General features: G+C 41.7%; 1 protein-coding gene across 3 annotated transcripts; it reads left to right on the top strand.

The window, feature by feature from the left end:
- Positions 1–6,372: 6,372 nt before the first annotated feature.
- LOC116123087 (ubiquitin carboxyl-terminal hydrolase 16) lies at positions 6,373–15,144 on the top strand. 3 transcript variants are annotated; one of them, XM_031408871.1, is made up of 12 exons: positions 6,373–7,037; positions 8,017–8,166; positions 9,664–10,879; positions 10,979–11,067; positions 11,391–11,476; positions 11,583–11,745; positions 11,853–11,973; positions 12,140–12,297; positions 13,196–13,280; positions 13,363–13,575; positions 14,035–14,096; positions 14,182–15,144. In XM_031408871.1, the coding sequence occupies exons 1-12, from the start codon at positions 6,757–6,759 to the stop codon at positions 14,789–14,791; spliced, it is 3,234 nt and encodes a 1,077-aa protein (XP_031264731.1). In that variant the 5' UTR covers positions 6,373–6,756; the 3' UTR covers positions 14,792–15,144. The 3 variants fall into 3 exon arrangements, with proteins under 3 accessions (XP_031264731.1, XP_031264732.1, XP_031264733.1); XM_031408872.1 differs by having other exon boundaries at positions 8,017–8,196; positions 9,694–10,879; XM_031408873.1 differs by having other exon boundaries at positions 6,838–7,037; positions 8,000–8,166.
- Positions 15,145–21,115: the final 5,971 nt, after the last annotated feature.

Raw genomic sequence — 21,115 nt, 5'->3', positions numbered from 1 at the left:
AGCTTGAATTTTCTTGGGGTTGATCTCTATTCCCTGTTGGTTAACCATGTATCCCAGGAATTTTCCCGATGATACTCCGAACGAGCACTTAAGGGGGTTTAGCTTCATTCTGTATAGTCAGAGGATATCAAACATCTCGGCGAGATGCGCTATGTGATCTGAAGCGACATGGGATTTGACCAGTATGTCATCGACATAGACCTCCATTGACTTACCGATCTGTTCAGAGAACATCCGGTTAACCAACCGCTGGTAGGTCGCGCCAACGTTTTTGAGGCCAAAGGGCATAACTCTGTAGCAGTACAGTTCCTGATTTGTAACAAAGGATGTATGCTCTTCATCCGGTGCGTACATCAGAATTTGATTATATCCCGAGTACGCGTCCATAAAACTTAGCAGCTCGTGCCCTGAGGTGGCATCCACGAGCTGGTCGATTCTAGGTAGGGAAAAGCTATCTTTTGGGCATACTTTGTTGAGGTCGGTGAAGTCGACATAAGTTCGCCATTTGCCATTGGGCTTCTTTACCAGAACAGGGTTGGCAACCCAGGTCAGGTAAAGTGCTTCTCGGATAGACCCGTTTCGAAAGAGGTTATCCACCTCTAGCTTTAAGGCGGCGTATCGCTTCGGATCCTTTGCTCTTCTTTTTTGGCGAACTGGCTTGGCTTCGTTGTCGATGTTCAACGCATGGCAGATGATATTCGGGCTAATCTCGACCATATTTGCGTGCGACCAAGCGAACACATCGATATTTTCCTTAAGGAAGCTGATCAGCTCGAAGGCGAGCTGAGGGTTGAGATTTCTCCTAATCCTTAAAACTTGGCTCGGTTCGCTCAGGTTGACCAACACTTCAAACAGATCCTCAACTGTCTCACTGGAAGGGCTTTCCTGAATTCAAGGATCCATATTATCCTAGGCTGGACTAGGCTGTGGCTCGATCCGGCTGATCGCCATAGCCTGTCGGGGAATGCCACGCAAGATACCCTTCCCTTTGTACTCCATCTGTACTGCTTTCATATAACAGTCGCGAGATGCACGCTGAGATCCGCTGACTCCCCCTATCCCCGTTGGGGTGGGGAACTTCATCTTCAGATGGTATATCGAAGTGACTGCCTTGAAGTTTCTTAGCAGAGGTCGTCCTAAGATACCATTAAAAGCGAACGGGCAATCCACTACCAAGAATTCAGTTACCTTGGTCACCTCGTCAAAGTCAACCAGTGTGACTGGAAGCAAGATCATTCCTTTGGGGATCAGGTGGTTCCCTGTAAAACTGTATAGAGGGAATGAGGTGAATTTCAGGTCGGCCTCGTCCAGGTTCATTCTTTCGAAAGTTGTCTGGAACAGGATGTTCACAACACTTCCATTATCCACCAACATTATGTGGGTGTTATGGCGCCCTATCAGGGGCGTGATCACATGAGCGTCATCGTGGGGATGATGCAGTCTGACTGCATCGTTTTCGGAGATGGTAATTTCCTCCTCCCTGCGAACCTTCTATGGTCGTCGCGACACGCTCATCACACTGATAGGGTCGTGATGAGCTGCGCGAGCATACCTTTCCTAGGCGCCTCGCGAGTTCCCCGTGAAGTGCGGTCCTTCGAAGATCAAATTGAGGCTGCATACCCCTTTGCGATCACGTCGCTTCTTTCCAGGTTCCCCCTGATTTTTCTCTTGCGCAGGAGTGGAGTCATCAATATATTCCTTGAAATGCCCTTGCTTAATGAGGTCTCTGATTGCCTACTTGAGAGCTCGGGACTCATCAGTATGATGCCCATTATCTCGATGGTAACGACAGTACTTTTTACTGTTTCTAGCTGACGGGGGATTTTTCATAGGCTTAGGCTCTCCGAGCAGGCTGGCTTCTTCTGATTTGTCAAGAATAGCCGATACAGACGCATTCAGAGGCGTATGTTGATTTCTGTCGTGATGGCGACGAGGAATAGGAGCATACGATTTTTTGGGCTCATGGCACGGTTTCTTTCCTTTTCTTTGATCGTCAGTAGCCCATCTGTGATCAACTCTCCTGTCTTCTTGACCAGACGCACTACCCGAAGCGCCGTGGTCGTGGCGGCGAAGTGCTACCACAGAACTTTCAATACGGAGGTACTTCTCCGCAAGGTTATAGAAATAGGTGAGGGAAACATCATCCTCAGCCTGTAGCTCTTTCCACAAGTCGGTCTGTGGGCGAACTCCCGCTATGATGAGAGTCCGAACAGATTCCTCGGGAGTGTGAGCTACCTTGTTAAGCTCTCTATGGAATCGATCAATGTACGATTGGAAGGATTCATCCCTCTTTTGCCTTATGTTGCTGAGGTAGCTCAAAGGCATCGAGAACTTTCGATTTGCTTGGAAATGCCTCAAGAATGTTGCGCTCATTTGAGGCCACGAGCTGATCGATCCCGCTGGGAGAAACCTGAACCATCGTTTGGCATGAGAGGTCAGAGTTACTACCAAACAACGACACTTTGCTAGATCTGAGACCTGTGAAGCTCCATCAAGTCGTTGAATTCATATAAATGATCCTGCGGATCAGAATTTCCATCGAACGCCCGCATGTCGGGCATTCTAAATCTTGATGGGAGTGGGGCGGCTAACACTGTCGGAGAAAAAAGGGATGCGGACGCGACCCTGCTCGTTTTGCTGAGCTCTTAGCTGGTCTAGAGCCCGCTGTAACTCCTCAATCTGAGGCAGCGAAGCTATCTAGGGTTGCTTTCTCCCATGCGAGTCCGACCTTCACGGTTGCAGTTGAGAAAAGTCTGGAGGTCAGATTTCGCTTCGCCTCGGCTGGCAGGCAGTTCCGACAGCCCTCGACACACGTTGGCTAGAGCCGTGTGATGGCGATGAATGGTGCGGGGAATTGTCACGACCTTCGTGGTGGTACGAACCACCCCGCGAAGTGTGGGAACCTCCTGTACGATGACGATTAAGGTCGTTTTGCTAGCGGTGATAAGAATCGCCCCGCCCCGCACTTTTATGGGGGTGTACTTGCGACGTGACATGGGACAGCTCGGGCTGCGTCCTTTCACCGAGTCTTGACGCCACTGGTATTCTACTCGGGACGCGGTCGATGTTCGCTGGCCATTTGGAGCCCGTAGGCCCATTTTTTGCCACTTACTTACCCTTTTGTCGACGCGCTGCAATGCTCCCGGCACGGGCTATCTCCCTTTGCCGCGCTTTCGCATGACCTGCAGGCGTTTTTTGCGGTTGCAACGCCCCAGCTGATTTGGTTGACACGTCTTGGTCCAAACGGTCCAACCTTCGGTTGACCGTCTGGAGAGTATTGTCGAACCTCTCCAGGTAGCTTCTAATGGCAGGGTCAAGTTGTGAACTTGAAGGGATATCCCCCGCGGCAGTTTGCAGAACTGAAGGTATTTTGGAAGAGGTGTCCTCCTGGACTTGGGAGATCCCCTTAGCACCCTGGTTGGTTCGCTTAGGTTTAGGTTGGCGGGCCATTTGCTGTTGTAGGACCAATAAGTTATAGATTCTCTTGATGAAGGATGAACACTAAATCAGCCCTCCTTCTAGCGTCAAATTGTTGATGCGTTATTTTGACACCAATAAAACGCACGTGTGAAATGTTGAGCTGGCTCAGAAAGCACACGTGAATGTGAGAGAAAATAAGAGTAAATGCAATGGGAACAACTTTTAAAGTGGTTCGGATGCTAAGAAAGCAAGTCCTACGTCCACTGATGTTTGTATTAATGATAGAGGCCAGGTCGCTTTAGCGGACTGACTTACAAAATGATAGTACAAGAGAGAGAATGCTATATATTCTTGAGAGAGAGTAGCTAATCCCTTAAATGAGAGATATGCTCTCAATTTATAGTGGGATGGATTAAAGTTATCATTACTGAATCTGTGAGTTGGTGGGATTATCTATACAAATCCTTCTTTATGTCACATTGCCCACCTTCTAGAGTGATTTACGCGATTTGGCGCAGGGATTGGACACGTGGAAGCTTTCCAGCTCCTGGCTGGTCTAGCGTGCACCTACTATACTGACAGGAGCATGCTGCTCCTTTCCTCATGTGACTCAACTGCGGGAGTATCTATGCTCTGACTTTTGTATACTGATTGGACCTTACGTCAGCCCTGCATTCTTTAGGCATAACAAAGTTTAAAGCAGCTTATAAGCGTAATAAAAACAGTATTTAATGATAGACGTACATGCCTTAATACTTCCTCGTCATCTCTGTTAATTGATTGATGGAGAAATTAAAGGTGGAGCTGTTTAAAGTTTGAATTGCAATGTTGCATCCGGGAAAGTCAGGTGAAAATTAAAGTGCAGAGTTCTAGGGTTCTAGCTGGTTTCATTTTCACTGAAAAGTGAAAACATAATTAGTGAGATAGTGGGGACATACAGGCCCACCGTTAATAAATCATCAAATTAACTCACACGGCCACAAAATTGAACAGTGAGATTTAACAAAACTAAACAATTTTTGGGTTGCTAAAAGGGTGCTGTCAACTTTAGCATACAAATGATTAGTTGAGGTCGGAAGAAACTCAGATATCTATGATTGTAAAATTTCCCGAGATCGTAAAATTATCAACCAGATAAGGGTCATAATGATTATCCCTATTAATGCTAAAAGGGACTCAAACTCATAATTCTTTTTACTCATTTACCATCAGATCATCTAGTAATGGTAAAATTAATTCATTGGCCAAAAAATTGAACAGTGAGATTTAACAAAACTCAACAAAAATTTGTTTTTTTATTAGATCACCGAGGTGTCTGGGCCAGTTTGTATATACCTCAACTAACCTCTCAAGTCCTGAAATTGTCAACCGAGTAAGAGTTTTAATGACTATCTCTATTAATACTTGAAAAAACTCAAACTCAAGAGCTCATAAAACTTTTTTTTTGCTTTTTTACTACCAAGTCACCCAATGATAATTAAACTTAACAAAGTTAACTCCCACAGCTGGCCAAAAAATTGAACGGTGAGATACAACAAAACTCAACAAAGCTAAAAGAATAATGAAATGGTAGTGTTTGTATGAATGGTTTAGTTGGGACTAAGAATAATAAGACTTATTTCATAATACAACTTGGTGTAAAAGCAGTCAACTATGAAATCAACAATCAAGTTAAATTAACGATGAAGATTTCATTTCAAGCGTGAGATACAAAAAAGTTAGGGACAAAAATGTTTGGCCGTAACCAATTCTTCCTACGTACACCAATAACTGTTGTCTTCATTCACCATTAAGCTTGCTTTTACTTGAAACAATAACCTCACACAGTAAATGTTCCATTATATTTCTCGAAGCTTCCAAAAAAATAATTTAGGAAATGTTTGGTGGCAAATTACTTGTGGGTGTGGGCCAAATACACGACGATGCATAAGACGAGCATGTGACAACATGTTGAGATTATAAATTTATAATGCGGTCGCCTCACTTTTGGTACAAAATCACATGTCAATACAGTAGAGAATTAGCCCATTCAGGTACCAAACGTACTAATTCAGCGATTAAACACGAGCCTTGTTAAACTGTTACTAGTAGACCTAAAATTTCAATGCAACACATCGTGCGCTGAAAATGGCATCAAAATATGCGTGATGTGGTTGTTCCAACTTCCAACTTATAAAATGAAATGTAAAACAAGTAATTGGAAAATTTTTAGAAATTGTTTGGTCCCGTCGAACTTAAGATTTATATAGTCAACATTAGTCATCCACGTTATTGCTTTATTTGCCGTATCACATAAATCCGCAAAAGAAAATATGCAGAGTTGATGGTGATTTTAGAAAAATCGTGAAATTGGACTATGACCCATTGACTCACCGACCCGTATATACTAATCCTATTTTTCTTAATATGATTATCTTGTCAAACTAAAATCTCACGGCATGTCGTTATCAAAAACATAAAAATGTCATAGCTTCTGGCCTTCTCTACCAATCAAAACATTGGAGGCAGCCAATTACTTACGGAATGGTTTAATTCTTCTACCTTTTAACCCAACACTACAATATAGATCATATACACAGAAAATGGTGAGTGAGGCATCATCGTCAATATCCTGCTCTCCACCAAATCAAGTAATCACTAATCACAAACACATTTCCACCGTCAAATTCCATCCTCCGCCCCATCGCATGCTACCATCATGCAACCCTCCAATCCAGTCTCTTTCACAGAAACGACCACCAATAAAATAATAATAGAACTGTAACTATATTTAGTCAATAATTAAATTAAGGAAACTGAACCGGAATTTTTTTAGTCCGGACCGGTGGGACCCGAGGGCCCGAATATTTGATGAGCAAAGAATTCACGCTTCTCGAAAACAAAATTCCTTTCTCCCTAACATGAATTTCTTTATTTAACATTTCTTTTTTAACGTACAGAAAATAAAAGTTTTCCGTATCAAATTATATAATTAAAATCTGAAATCAGAAACTCCTCAATTTCTATTGTTTTTCCGCTCTACTTTCTCTCTCTATTTCTCTGAAAAACACAAGCCCTAAAATCTTGATCTGTAAACAAATTTTCCTTCGTTGAAAAATCATCGACTTCACTCATATTCATTTACTCAGAACCTCACTTAGTTTTTTTGACTCCACAAAAAATATCGACATTTTTTATTACGAAATCATTACCGTCGATTTGACCACCAACGGCTCTGATTATCCACACCAATCGCTGCATGCCCAACCGGTAGCAACAACCACAAGTCAATCTATGTTTAGTGATGAGATTAGGCTTGATTGTTTCTCTGGATGCGTGGTATTAGGTACAGGATAAATGCATGTGAGCGGGGATCTTGGGTTTTCTAGCCTGGTCATTGTTGTTAGTTTGCTTTTTCCGGTGATCGGCCTTATTATCCGCCGAAAATGGCGGCTTTCTATTGCCAGAAGGGAGGAGATCAAGAGGCTGGTGATTTTGGCCTCCGAGGAGGCCGCTAGAGCCGAGCTAGAGGCGACCCTCGGATACGGCGCCGTTTCAGTTCCGCAGTATCCTCAATGCGCTGTTTGTTTCTCTCCAACCACCACGCGCTGCGCCCAGTGCAAAGCGGTTCGTTACTGGTATGTTAATTACACTTTAGAAACTGATTATCCTGTTTTAGTGTTGTGTTAATTAATTTTTAAAATTAATTCTGTGTTGGCGTATCGTTTAAATTTAAGATGCTATATGTATATGAGGGATCCTTGAGGCTTCTTTTCTCTAAAGGTTGCTTATAGCTTGTATAATAATTATTTTTGGGGATTTTGATGAATTATTATGAATTAAAATTTAATTCAATTAAAAATAAAAATAGGCGAAATGGTTTGAACAGAGTTTGTGATGAATCTGATTCTTTACGTCGGGCTTTTTACTCATATGAGTCATGTCTTGTGCTAGAGATACGAAATAGTAGGAAAAAGATTTATTAAAATGATACAGAAGGCTTCCAGGTACTCAGTTTATGATAGTCTATTCTAAAAAACACGAGGTAGACTAGGTAATAATCTTCCTACACAAAACTGTAACATGTTTATCCTACTGTATAGGATAAGTGATATATTTACCATTAGTACCTTTCATCTATATGATAGAGATATGAGTAAATTAAAGGTTCCATTGTTCAATATAAGGGTCTAGTTTGTTATGAAGAATAGCTGTTAGTTCTGGATGTGTTTTATTGGATAGCAATACTACATGTCTAGTTCTTTGTGCCTCAAATGGGTAGAAGGTGGTCCACTCGGTTGATTATTTGTTTGTGATTTAATGGAGGAAGTAGTTCTTGGAGACTCATGTTTCTTATGTAATTCTTGCTAGATAGTTTGATGTTTGGGGAGCTTCGTATTACTCAGTACTATATGCTGATTCTCTGTTTGTTGAAGCACAAAGCCTTATAATATTAGTTTGCTGTCGCTATTTTTGTTACATGCACCTACCATGAAAATAAACCAAGATTTTTGGTGCCAGTGACTGTCTAAGTCTCCTCATTCTTTTATTCTGCTCGTGGAATTCTTATAGTATTGTGTTTTCATGATATTTACTTCAGAATTTGAAATGTTTTAGTTCTGGTAAGTGCCAAATTATTCACTGGAGACAAGGCCATAAGGATGAGTGCCATCCTCCCAGCATCACTCAGGACAATAATGATGAAGGTGCCAATTCTATTGATCAGAAGTGGGCTGGCCAGGAGGAATGTGAACTCAATGATGATAGATTTAAGTTTGAAGCCAGACAGCCTCCAACATCAATTGGTATATCATCTGAAGAGTCTGCAATGTCTTATACCAGTACCCCTCCTGAAGTTCCACATGGGAAGAATGATGAAGTAAAAATCGAGCTTCATGCAGATGGGGAAGGAGCAAGTTCTACTAGTGAATATTCTGATTCTTCATTCTCTGGATTCTCTGCTTCCCATACCAGTAGTGAATCATCTGATGATGTTTCTGTCTGTGAGAGCATTAGTTCAAATGAGTCTGAGAAATTGGATGGACCTCTATCTGCTGGTATCTCTGTTGATATGCTTGAGACTGTTTCCAGTGTCAAGAATCTGGATCAGACCAAGCCATTATCCCCTAAATTTGCTAGTTTGGTCGATTCTGTCGATAATTACACTAATTTAAATAAATTAAGTAAGATTAAACCGGGTTGTAGTAGAGAGGGTCAGTGCACATCAACTAGTTCTTCAGGTTCAAGAATTAGTCGCATGCATGAGGGTTCAAATGCTGAAAGTTGCACAGTGTCTTCTGGTTTCTGGGGTAGAACTCTAGAGTCCACAATGGATGCCTGTGCTGATTCTTCTAGGTCCAATTCCCCTTCGTGTTCGTCGAATTTGTCCCCTTCCCCCTCATTGTCTGCCAGGGGCTTTGAGGTGAAGGGGATTGTATCAGATGATGCTCTTCTAGCAGCTTCGGGAAGGCCCAAAGATGGAGTAGCTAAAACTAGTAATGTCGATTTTCTAGAGGTCAGGAGCTCCCCATCCTTGAACTGCAAATCATCTAGTCTCACAGTAAATGGCACTAACGTTGCTTCACATACACCAAAGTCCCGGGAAGTAAAAGCTTCAGTATCTTTCTCTTCTCATGTTCCTCCATCATCTAGTGTTAGAAAAGATTCAACAAGTGTGGATGCTTCAAATATCAGTAGTTTGCAATCCTCTAGCTCTGAAAAGTCAAATACTGTGATTAATGACAATGGTGGTACTTCACATCGTGTTGAAGTGCATTCAGTTCCAAGTGTGAGATCCGGTAGAATCAACGATGTTCAGGCAAGCTCTCCTTTGTTCTCTCGGGTTGAGAGCTGCTTTTCAAATGATAAGAATGGAATAAAAACATCTCTATGGAAAGCTGTCGATCAGTTCAGAGGACCTAAATCTTCGAAGCAATATCCATACGGGGTTGGAAGTGAGACTGCTGGAAGATACAGTGACAAGGTTTTGATTGAATCTTGTGTTGTATTTTTGTGCCTTTTAGATTTTGCATTTGCAATGAATGCATATTGATTTTTTGTCGTTTTTGTTATGTTTCTACAGGGGCTATTCTCATATGAATTATTTGTCAAACTATATAATTGGAACAAGGTAGAACTACAGCCATGTGGCCTCATAAATTGTGGGAATAGGTAAGGCTAATGGTTCTTTCCCATGGATAAGTTAAGATGTCTGATGCATGGTTTATATTAGTTGTATATTNAATGTGAACTCAATGATGATAGATTTAAGTTTGAAGCCAGACAGCCTCCAACATCAATTGGTATATCATCTGAAGAGTCTGCAATGTCTTATACCAGTACCCCTCCTGAAGTTCCACATGGGAAGAATGATGAAGTAAAAATCGAGCTTCATGCAGATGGGGAAGGAGCAAGTTCTACTAGTGAATATTCTGATTCTTCATTCTCTGGATTCTCTGCTTCCCATACCAGTAGTGAATCATCTGATGATGTTTCTGTCTGTGAGAGCATTAGTTCAAATGAGTCTGAGAAATTGGATGGACCTCTATCTGCTGGTATCTCTGTTGATATGCTTGAGACTGTTTCCAGTGTCAAGAATCTGGATCAGACCAAGCCATTATCCCCTAAATTTGCTAGTTTGGTCGATTCTGTCGATAATTACACTAATTTAAATAAATTAAGTAAGATTAAACCGGGTTGTAGTAGAGAGGGTCAGTGCACATCAACTAGTTCTTCAGGTTCAAGAATTAGTCGCATGCATGAGGGTTCAAATGCTGAAAGTTGCACAGTGTCTTCTGGTTTCTGGGGTAGAACTCTAGAGTCCACAATGGATGCCTGTGCTGATTCTTCTAGGTCCAATTCCCCTTCGTGTTCGTCGAATTTGTCCCCTTCCCCCTCATTGTCTGCCAGGGGCTTTGAGGTGAAGGGGATTGTATCAGATGATGCTCTTCTAGCAGCTTCGGGAAGGCCCAAAGATGGAGTAGCTAAAACTAGTAATGTCGATTTTCTAGAGGTCAGGAGCTCCCCATCCTTGAACTGCAAATCATCTAGTCTCACAGTAAATGGCACTAACGTTGCTTCACATACACCAAAGTCCCGGGAAGTAAAAGCTTCAGTATCTTTCTCTTCTCATGTTCCTCCATCATCTAGTGTTAGAAAAGATTCAACAAGTGTGGATGCTTCAAATATCAGTAGTTTGCAATCCTCTAGCTCTGAAAAGTCAAATACTGTGATTAATGACAATGGTGGTACTTCACATCGTGTTGAAGTGCATTCAGTTCCAAGTGTGAGATCCGGTAGAATCAACGATGTTCAGGCAAGCTCTCCTTTGTTCTCTCGGGTTGAGAGCTGCTTTTCAAATGATAAGAATGGAATAAAAACATCTCTATGGAAAGCTGTCGATCAGTTCAGAGGACCTAAATCTTCGAAGCAATATCCATACGGGGTTGGAAGTGAGACTGCTGGAAGATACAGTGACAAGGTTTTGATTGAATCTTGTGTTGTATTTTTGTGCCTTTTAGATTTTGCATTTGCAATGAATGCATATTGATTTTTTGTCGTTTTTGTTATGTTTCTACAGGGGCTATTCTCATATGAATTATTTGTCAAACTATATAATTGGAACAAGGTAGAACTACAGCCATGTGGCCTCATAAATTGTGGGAATAGGTAAGGCTAATGGTTCTTTCCCATGGATAAGTTAAGATGTCTGATGCATGGTTTATATTAGTTGTATATTTTTGGTGGTTCTATTCATTTCTTTTTTATTGGAAATGGAAATCGAAAATTCTATTCATATTAAAGCAATGTGGATGTTGTGTGTGGGGTTACTGTGGTGATTATTTTGAGTAGTTACATGGTGTTTTGTCTTGCATTATTTCTTTTAGTCAATTGACCTGACAAACCCATGTCCAATTATGTAGTACATCCTTTTGACCGTAAGTTGACGAGATTTCTCTTGCTTTTGTTAACTGCCAATATAATTTCTGCAGCTGTTACGCCAATGCTGTGCTTCAGTGCTTGACAGTTACTCCTCCTCTGACTGCTTACTTTCTTCAGGGACTCCATTCCAAAGAATGTACGTTAAGCTCATGACTTTTATCATTGTTTTAACTTGTTTCTAAATAGTATATTTTGCAGCGTTTGTACAGTGTGTAACTCTTCATAATTATTATCTATACCAGGTGCGAAGAAAGAATGGTGTTTCACCTGTGAGTTTGAAAATCTAATATTGAAAGCAAAAGAAGGAAAATCCCCTTTGTCTCCCATTGGGATATTATCACAACTTCAAAGTATTGGAAGCCAACTTGGTAATGGGAGAGAGGAAGATGCTCATGAATTTCTAAGGTTAGTTGGGCTTTTATTTGTGAAACCAATTGTTGAATTTAGGTCTTTTCCATGTTCTTGTAATTTTATCTCCTGCTGAAAGGAATGCTTTTGGATATGTTTGACAGGTATGCTATTGATACAATGCAATCTGTTTGCCTTAAGGAAGCTAGGGTGAATGCTTCCGGCCCTTTGGAAGAGGAAACAACTCTCATAGGCCTTACATTTGGAGGCTACCTTCGATCGAAGGTATACTTTTTTAAGAAATTTTGTGTAAAAGTTTAGAGACCGAGCAGTTCTCATTCCTTGTCTCTATTCTAAGTTGTAATGCCTTGTTGCATCTAGCTGACTTATGCAAGGTAAATTCCATATTGGACTGTAAATGATGCATGTTCCGTATTATTCTTGTCTGCAGATAAAATGCATGAAATGCCAAGGCAAGTCGGAACGACAGGAAAGGATGATGGATCTTACTGTTGAGATAGAAGGGGATATAAGAAGCCTAGAAGAGGCTCTTCAACGATTTTCCGGTACAGAGATTCTGGATGGGGAAAATAAGTACCAATGTGGAAGGTTAGTCAGCTTTACTTTTTTTTGTATGAACTTGCAAGAAAATTGGGTTTGTTGGAACTTCTGTCACTTGTAGTCATAATCAACCTAGCACAGATAATTTGGTTTTGACTTGCTGATTTAATTTGACTATTTGGGACCTGATGTGTGCATTATTCTGCAAAGAGTTTATGATTTAGCTAAAGCCTACTAAATTGTTTTGCTGTGTCGTGGCCTTTCAAAGTACTAGATTTGTCAAAATTTCTTTCAGATTTGTGGACTCGGACCAAATGCTTATATATCTGATGTAGCTGTTATTCATGATGATTGGAAAACAAATATCTTCTTTGGAACCAAAGGCTCGATATCCGACAAGTCTCATTGCGATTTGCTTTCATCTGTGGCTAGGATTTTATTATTCTCTTAGGGTTTTGAGTATTATATAATAGTTATAATTTTTCCCTGTGATTCAGTAAAATTTAGAGTATTGCCAAGTGGAAGATTGGCTAGGCACTTACCCCTAGAGTCACCCATTTCTTATCCGGCTACCATCCTTTTTATTCACTTCCTGTCTTTATTGTTCTTGTTAGATCTCATTCTTAGCAAATTGATTCTCTTTCTGTGGACTTCACTCTGATCTGATAACTTTGCGACGAGATTTTTATTTTTTCAAATTTAGTTCTAACTGTTAAATCATTATAAGTGGACATAGCCAATGGATTTTCTTTTTTCTTTTTCCGGGAAGCCACTTTCTGTGTGTCGTTCTTCTGTTTGTTGTGCTTGAGGAGAGGATTGCATGGGTGTTTCTTTCACAAAATTCAGCATGGTCGTCTGTTTGAGGAAACATTTTTCCAACATGCTTTTGTGTGGTTGCTTTCAGATGTTTCATTTTGCTCACTTTTGCGCTACTATTTTTGATCAGATGCAAATCCTATGAAAAGGCCAAGAAGAAGTTGACAATACTGGAAGCTCCTAATATTCTTACAATTGCATTAAAGCGATTTCAGGTAATCTTTTTAGTCAACAATGATACTTTACTCTGCTGTTTACAGATTCTTATTGATTTCTTGATCCTGCATCGTCTTACAGTCTGGTAAATTTGGCAAGCTCAATAAATCTATTCAGTTCCCAGAAATACTGAACCTGGCACCATATATGAGTGGAACAAGTGATAAGTCACCTATATATAGGCTTTATGGAGTTGTGGTTCACTTGGATATTATGAATGCTGCGTTTTCTGGACATTATGTGTGCTATGTAAAAAGTAGCCAAAACAAGTGGTTCAAGATTGATGACAGCATGGTATGTTCAACTGTTGTTTGTTATTTTATCCTTCTGCTATCACTTTTAGTATTTGCATGTATCCAAACTTTAGTCCATATGTTTGAATTCCTGAATTCATATTTCTTATAAAAAAGAAAAGAAAAATTTCTTAATCTTCTTTAGAACATTGCTCTTCCCAAATCCTCTTCCGTCCCTCATTTAAGTGTTTGCTGTATGGACAATTTAAAAAACTTGTGTCTAATTTTAATGATACCTGTAAAAATGCATCTTATTATTATTGATTTTTGTTGCCCTTTCCTGGAATGAAATGAAACTAATTAGATGCTCTACAAAACTAAAGAAGTACAGGAATTTTAAGCAAGTATATATGACTATGATCTTGTGTGTGTTTTCTAAAACGCTATTGTGCAATACTGAAAGCATTGGAGTCAATCCATTCACAGAATTTTAACTTTTTTATTGATCTTAATTGGATAGGTAACACCTGTGGAACGCGAAAAGGTGCTAGCAAAGGGGGCATATATGCTCCTTTATGCAAGGTAAGTGATCTTAGAAATAGTTTTGTTTAGATGAAGATTAAGATTTCTGTAACTTTGTGTATCTGACTGGGCAATTGTCCTACAGGTGCTCTCCTAGGGCTCCTAGATTGATTAGGAACAGAATAATTTCACATGATCCAAAAAATAAAGTGATTCCTTCCTGGGTAACTGGAAAGACTACTGCATCGAATTTAAAATCCCCTTCCACACACTCTAGTGTTGTTCAATTTTACCCCAGCTCAATTCCTCCTGATGGTCCAGCTGGCATTGAATCTTTTTATTCAAGATACCACCAACTGCAAAAGATCTTAGAAGAAGATTCCAGTGACAGTTCATCTCTTATTAGCAGCAATTCTGATGAAGGTTCCTGCAGCACTGATAGCACTCGGGACTCTTCCAGCACAGATGACATTTCTGATTATATATTTGGGGATTCAGGATGTGGCTGGAACAGCCCATGGAGGAATTCTTCTGATTCTGACACCTCCTCATTGTCCTCTTCCTCACCCTTGGCCACGAGGCATTCAGCCTTTTCCAACTCAGACCAAGCTGATTACACAGGATCTGGCATGGAAGGTGTTGGTCATAGTAGGAGTAACAAGCAGGGGCATTTGGAAGGTAGGGGAAATATATCGATTTTGCATTACGACAGAACTAAACAGTGTAGAAAGTTAGCTAGTAGTAGTTGTAGGTGACTGACTCAAAGAGCTTAGGATGGGTTAGCCCTTTAAAGGATGTAAAATCTGGGGTAAATTTTAGAAAAACAAGTAAGGGAAGTACAGATTAAGCCATTATATTTAAAAAGGGGGGGTAAATAAGAATCAGGGAGAGGCTGTATGTAATGTACTCTTGTAGCTGGCTTTGTTTAAAGAATCAGCTATCACCATTTTGTCCATGTCTTTCCCTTTTAATAATGTGATATAGAAAGCTTTACATAAAGAGTGTACAGTTGGAAAGGGAGCTCCCATGGTGGAGACCCTGAAGGAGTGTAAATCTAGTAACTCTTCGTTATCTTCACCAAGGAATGAATAAAACTTTTACTATTTTAGATTTACTCGCATTTGCTTTTCTCTAAAAATAGGTTGGGTTTGTTTTTGAATAAGCAGGTGATGTTGGCCCTTGACCTCTACTGTGACCTGCAAAAGTTTAATTAATGTCCCTTTATATCTGTTTTTACAAGTATTTCACTAACTCTAATGAAATAGTCCCAGTGCCATCTCGTCTCCTAAATAAAGTTGCCAATTATAGTAACAAAATTATGAAAGAAAAGAGAAAAGAATATGAAGCGTAGAAATTGATGGAAGACAGGTCCAACCACCACCGAACTGAAACGACACACACGACAGCCGTCTCATATCGTTTGGCTCCCCATATGCCTTTATTAATGTCTGCATTCATAGATGATGTTTGACTTTGCGGTTGCCCTGGAGCCCCTTAAATTGACATTTGACAGCCTTCCCCATTTCAACCCATTGGACAATCGATGCCGTACACGTGTACGTTCTAATCATTCCTATCTTTGACAAACGCCACCTCACATGTATATCGCCACCGTTTGTAACATTGCCTTTGTCAGCCACTCAGCTTGCATCTTTAATAGGAAACTAACATATTGTATATATTCTTATAACTGTTATGCCTAAAAAATCAGGACTCATGTAAATTCACATTAGCAAGAGTCAATTAGAGTTCAGAAAGACTTTGTATCGTTTAAACATAGCCACGTCATACAAATACAGAAGAGGTAACACTATCGTCAGTATGATAGGTGAATGTCAGGCTTGTGAGTGGTTAGGAATTGTCCACCTTGCAGACAACCAATGTGAAGCGGGTTAGGAATTGTACCACACCTACCCGACTGCAGAATCATGATTACTACCTTGAATCCCCAACTATAAATAGAGGGCTTCTCTCTCATTTACGGGATTGACTCATCTTTAGTCTTCAAAAGCATACTCTCTCTCTCTGTCTATACATTTCAATTCTCTCGAGATTGTAATTCAGCTCATTGTACACGACCTGATTGTAACCATCTATTAATACAACCATAGTGGACGTAGGATTCGCTTTTGAGCATCTGAACCACTTTAAAAACCGCTTCTCATTTATTCTCTCATTGCATATTTCCATATCATGTGTAATTTCTAAGTCCGCTTAATATTTTGCACATGCAAGTCGTTGGTGTCGAAATCAAGCATCAACAATTTGGTGCTAGAAGGCACTGATTTAGTATCCGCTCTTCATAAAAAACCTTTGACTGATCGGTCCTATCCTCAACAAATGACTCGCGGTTTCGAACCTGAGCGAACTGACCTTGACAATGAGGAAATCCCCCGAGTATAGGATGACACTTCTCCTGAAGTGTCGCCAATCCAGCAGAGTACCATGACGGATATTCCTTCGAGCTCACAACTCAACCCAGCCGTGATGAATTACCTAGAGAGGATTAACAATACTCTCCAAACGGTTAGCCAAAGGTTAGACCGTTTGGATCGGGTCATACCACCAGAGTCCAATGAGGTGGTGCCATCGCCAGACGCCTGCAGGTCATGTGAAAGCGTAGAAAAGGGTGAAAGCCTGTACCGTGCGCACTGCAATGCGTAAAAGTAAGGGAAAACAAGTGGTAAGCAGTGGACCGAAGGGCTTCAAGGGACTAGCAAACACCGGTCGCACAACGGGTAGAATACTCGTGGCATTGCGACTCGGCAACATGTCGCAGCATGAGTCGTCCCACACCACGTCTCATGGGCACTCCCAAAAAAGTGCAAGGCAGGGATATTCCCAATATCGCTGAATGATGATCTCGACCGTCATCATGCAGGAAACCACGTCGTCTGTGGGTCAATTCTGACCATTGCGAAGGTCGGGAAAACTCCCCGTGCCATTCAATGCCTTCACACAGCACCAGCTAGCGTGTGTCAAGGTTCGCCGGAGCTTCCAGCTGAGTTGAGAAAGAGTCTGATTTGCGGTCTTTCCTTAACCATAACCGTGAGGGTCGAACCCACATTATGGAAAGTGATCATTCGGTAGCTCCACTAGCTCAGATTGAGGAATTACAACGAGCTTTGGATCAGCTTAAGGCTCAACAGAATGAGTGTGAGAAGGTCGCTGAGGCGTCTCCTTTTTCTCCAGCAGCGTTAGTTGCTCCTCTCCCATCGAGATTCAGAATGCCTAACATGCGGGCGTTCGATGAGAATTCTGATCCGCAGATCACCTTTACGAGTTCAACGAACTCATGGAACTCTACCAAGTCTCCAACTTGGTCAAATGTTGCTGCTTAGCAGTAACTTTGACTGCCCATGCCAAGCGCTAGTTCAGATCACTTCCTGTGAGATCTATCAGCTCGTGGCAACAAATGAGGTCGTCATTCTTGAGACACTTCTACGCGAACAGGAAGTTCTCGATGCCGTTAAGCTATTTAAGCAACATACGGCAGGAGAGGAATGAATCCTTCCAGTCTTACATAGACATATTCCACAGGGAACTCCACAAAGTGGCTCACACTCCCGAAGAGTCTATTCGGACTCTCATTATCGCGGGGTTTTGCTCGCACACTAACTTGTGGAAAGAATTGCAATCTGAGGACGATGTTTCCCTAACTCGTTTCTACGACCTCACTGAGAAGTATCTCTGTATCAAAAATTTCTTGGCCGCCCTTAATCGCCACGACCTCAGTCCTTCGACCAGTGCTCCCGACCAGGGGGAGAACAGTAGAAGGGCTGATCGCAGATGGGCTAATGACGATCAGCGGAAAGGAAAGAAGCAGTGATTCGAGCCCAAAAAATCTTATGCCCAAGTTCCTTATCGCGATCGCAACATAAGTCAATACACTCCTTTGAATGCCTTAGTGTCGGCTATTCTGGATAAGCCAGAGAAGGTCAGCCTGCTCGGAGAGTCAAAGCCCATGAAGAATCCTCCCTCAGCCAGGAACAACAAAAAGTATTGCCGCTATCATCGAGAAAATAGGCATCACACCGATGAGTGTCGGGCTCTCAAGCAAGCAATTTAAGACCTTATCAAATAGGGGCACTTCAAGGAGTATGTTGATGGTTCGACTCTCGTTCGGGAAAAGGATCAAGAGGAACAAGAGAAGAAGCGTTGTGGTCGCAAGGGTCTTTACTGTGTAGGGATCATCTTTAGAGGACCACACCTACCGGGGAATTCTCGAGCTGCCCAGGAAAGGTATGCTCGAGAAGCTCGTCATGACCTCGTGAGTGTGATGAGCATGGCGTCGCCACCCACTAAGGTTCGCAGGGAAGAGGAGATTACCTTCTCAGAGAAAGACGCGGTGCGATTCCATCATCCTAATAAGGATAAACTCATCATCGCACCTAAAATAGGTTGGTACGAAGTTCACAGAATGTTGGTGGACAATGGAAGCACTGTAAATATCTTGTTTCAACGAGCTTTCGAAAAAATGCAATTGGATGAGGCAGACCAGAAGCCCGCCTTCATCCCTTTCTACGGTTTTACTAGGGATTATTTGATTCCTAGGGGAACGATCACACTCCCTATCACGTTGGGTGAGACCAACGAAATGTAGACTGGTTGTCCACCTTTAATAGCATTCTGGGATGACCTCTACTACGAAGTTTTAAGGCAGTCACCTCTATCTATCATCTGAAAATGAAGTTCCCCACTCCGAAGGGGATTGGGGAAGTAAAAAGATCTCAACGCGAATCTCGCGACTGCTATATAAGAGCAGTGCAGATGACATGCAAGAGAAAAGGAAGGCCAACAGGCCTTCTTGAGCAGGCTATGATAATCAACAGGATCGAGCCACAGCTCGGCCCAGTAGAGGACAACATGGATCCTCACATCTAGGAGTACTCTCATAGTGGGCCAATTGAGGACATATCTAAGGTATTAGTCGATCAAAATGAGCTGACCCGAGTGTTGAGAATCAGGAGTAATCTTAACCCCCAGCTCACCAAAAGCTTGACGAGCTTCTTCAGAGAGAATGTCAATGTTTTTGCATGGACTCATACTAATATGATCGAGATTAGCCCGAATGTAATTTATCATGCACACAACATTGACAGTACGGTCAAGCCGGTTTGCCAAAAGAGAAGAGCAATGAACCCTGAGCGCTATGATGTCTTGAAAATTGAGGTAGATAAGCTCATTTTATATAGGTCTATTCGAGAGGTGCTTTACCCGAGTTGAATTGTCAATCCAGTCTTGGTAAAGAAGCCCAATGGCAAGTGGCGAACCTATGTCGACTTCACCATCCTCAACAAAGTCTGTCCGGATAGTTTTCCCTTGCTAAGGATCGACTAGCTCGTTGATGCCACCTCCGGACACGAGCTGCTAAGCTTTATGGACGCTTACTCGGGGTATAATCAGATCCCAATGTACGCATTTGACGAAAAACATACCTTGTTCGTTACAGATCGAGGACTTTAATGTTACAAGGGTATGCCCTTCGGCCTAAAAAACGCTGGGGCAACCTACTAGTGGCTGGTTAACTGTATGTTTTTTTAGTAGATCAGAAAGTCGATGGAAGTTTACGTTGATGATATGTTGGTCAAATCCCATGTCACTTCAGATCACATAGCGCATCTCGTTGAGATGTTCGACGTACTCCAAAAGTACAAAATGAAGCTCAACCCCTTAAGTGCTCATTCGGAGTATCCTTAGGAAAGTATCTGGGGTATATTGTTAACCAAAGGGGAATCGAAATTAACCCCGAGAAGATCCAGGCTCTCCTTGATATGAAAAGCCCGACCAACCGAAAACATGTTCAAAGCCTAAATGGAATGATATCAGCTCTCAGTCCCTTCATATCAAGGCAACAGATCGTTGCTTGCCATTTTTTATTATACTCAGGGCCAACAAGAAGTTCGAATGGACTCTAGAGTCCGAGTAGGCTTTTCAGAGTATAAAAGAACATCTCTGAAAGCCGCCTCTTCTATCTAAGCCTCTTCCCAAGGAAATTCTATTCCTCTACCTGTCCATATCTCAGTATGCGATCAGCAAACTCTCATTCAGGAAAAGGGCAGAGTTTAGTGGCCAATGTATTATGCGAGCAAGCAACAACTGGACGCCGAGATGCAGCATTCGAAAATAGAGCGATTAGCTTATGACCTGCTGATCGCCTCCAGAAAGCTGCGACCCTATTTCCATGCCCACACAATCAATGTTCTGACCAACTACCTGCTTAGGCAAGTTCTTCAGAAGCCGGAAGCTTCGAGTAAGTTACTCAAATAGGCAATGGAATTGAGTTAGTTCGATCTACATTACAGATCGAAGGCAACCATCAAAGGGCAAGCTGTTGCCGATTTTATTTCGGAATTCTAGTACTAGCCAAATCGAGAATCCGAGTAGTCAGCCAGCGAAGTCATCCATGAAACTGTTCAGAACTTATCGACTTGGAGCCTCTATGTCAATGGTTCCTCGAACAGGAAAATAGTCGGGGCAGGTTTTCTCCTCCTTAGTCCCGAAGGGACTCGCATTCATGAAATTCTTTGATTTGGGTTCCAAGATACGAACAATGAGGCTGAATATAAAGCGTTGCTCGCTGGTCTACGAGTAGCGAGGAAAATGGGATCGGATGCGATCAGCATTCACAGCGACTCCTAGCTGGTTGTTAATCAAATCTTAGGAGAATATTAAGCTAAGGAAGAAAACATCATCAGCTATTTGAAGAAAGCTAAGGCCGCACTCGAGCCTTTTAAGCGCTTCACGATCAAGCAAATCTTGAGAGACAGTAACTCTGTCGTAGACGCCTTGGCAAGAATGACCTCATCGATAGACTCAAATGTGTCAAAAAATATTCCAGTTCGGTACATAGAGATTCCTAGTATCAGCTCGCCTAAGCAAACCATAGCTACAACAGAATCTATCTCCTAGATGACTCCAATCATTCAGTATCTCCGAGAAAGGACTCTGCCCAGTAACAAGACTGAGGCAAAAATCCTGCGTACCAAAGCTACTCGTTACACGCTCGTCGGAGATCAGTTATACAAGCGAGGGTTTAGCGCCTCTCTCTTCCGATGTGTAACCAATGAAGAAGCATA

This window comes from Pistacia vera, unplaced genomic scaffold, assembly GCF_008641045.1.
Source record: "Pistacia vera cultivar Batoury unplaced genomic scaffold, PisVer_v2 Contig140, whole genome shotgun sequence".
NCBI lineage: Eukaryota > Viridiplantae > Streptophyta > Magnoliopsida > Sapindales > Anacardiaceae > Pistacia > Pistacia vera.
Note: the sequence above shows the minus strand (reverse complement) of the source record. Positions and strands in the feature narration are given on the sequence as shown.

Coding starts and splice junctions, on each gene's coding strand:
- LOC116123087 (XM_031408871.1), top strand. CDS start 6,757: ATGCATGTGAGCGGGGATCTTGGGTTTTCTAGCCTGGTCATTGTTGTT. Junction 11,477..11,582: donor GGGACTCCATTCCAAAGAAT/GTACGTTAAGCT, acceptor TATCTATACCAG/GTGCGAAGAAAGAATGGTGT. Junction 13,281..13,362: donor TTGCATTAAAGCGATTTCAG/GTAATCTTTTTA, acceptor ATCGTCTTACAG/TCTGGTAAATTTGGCAAGCT.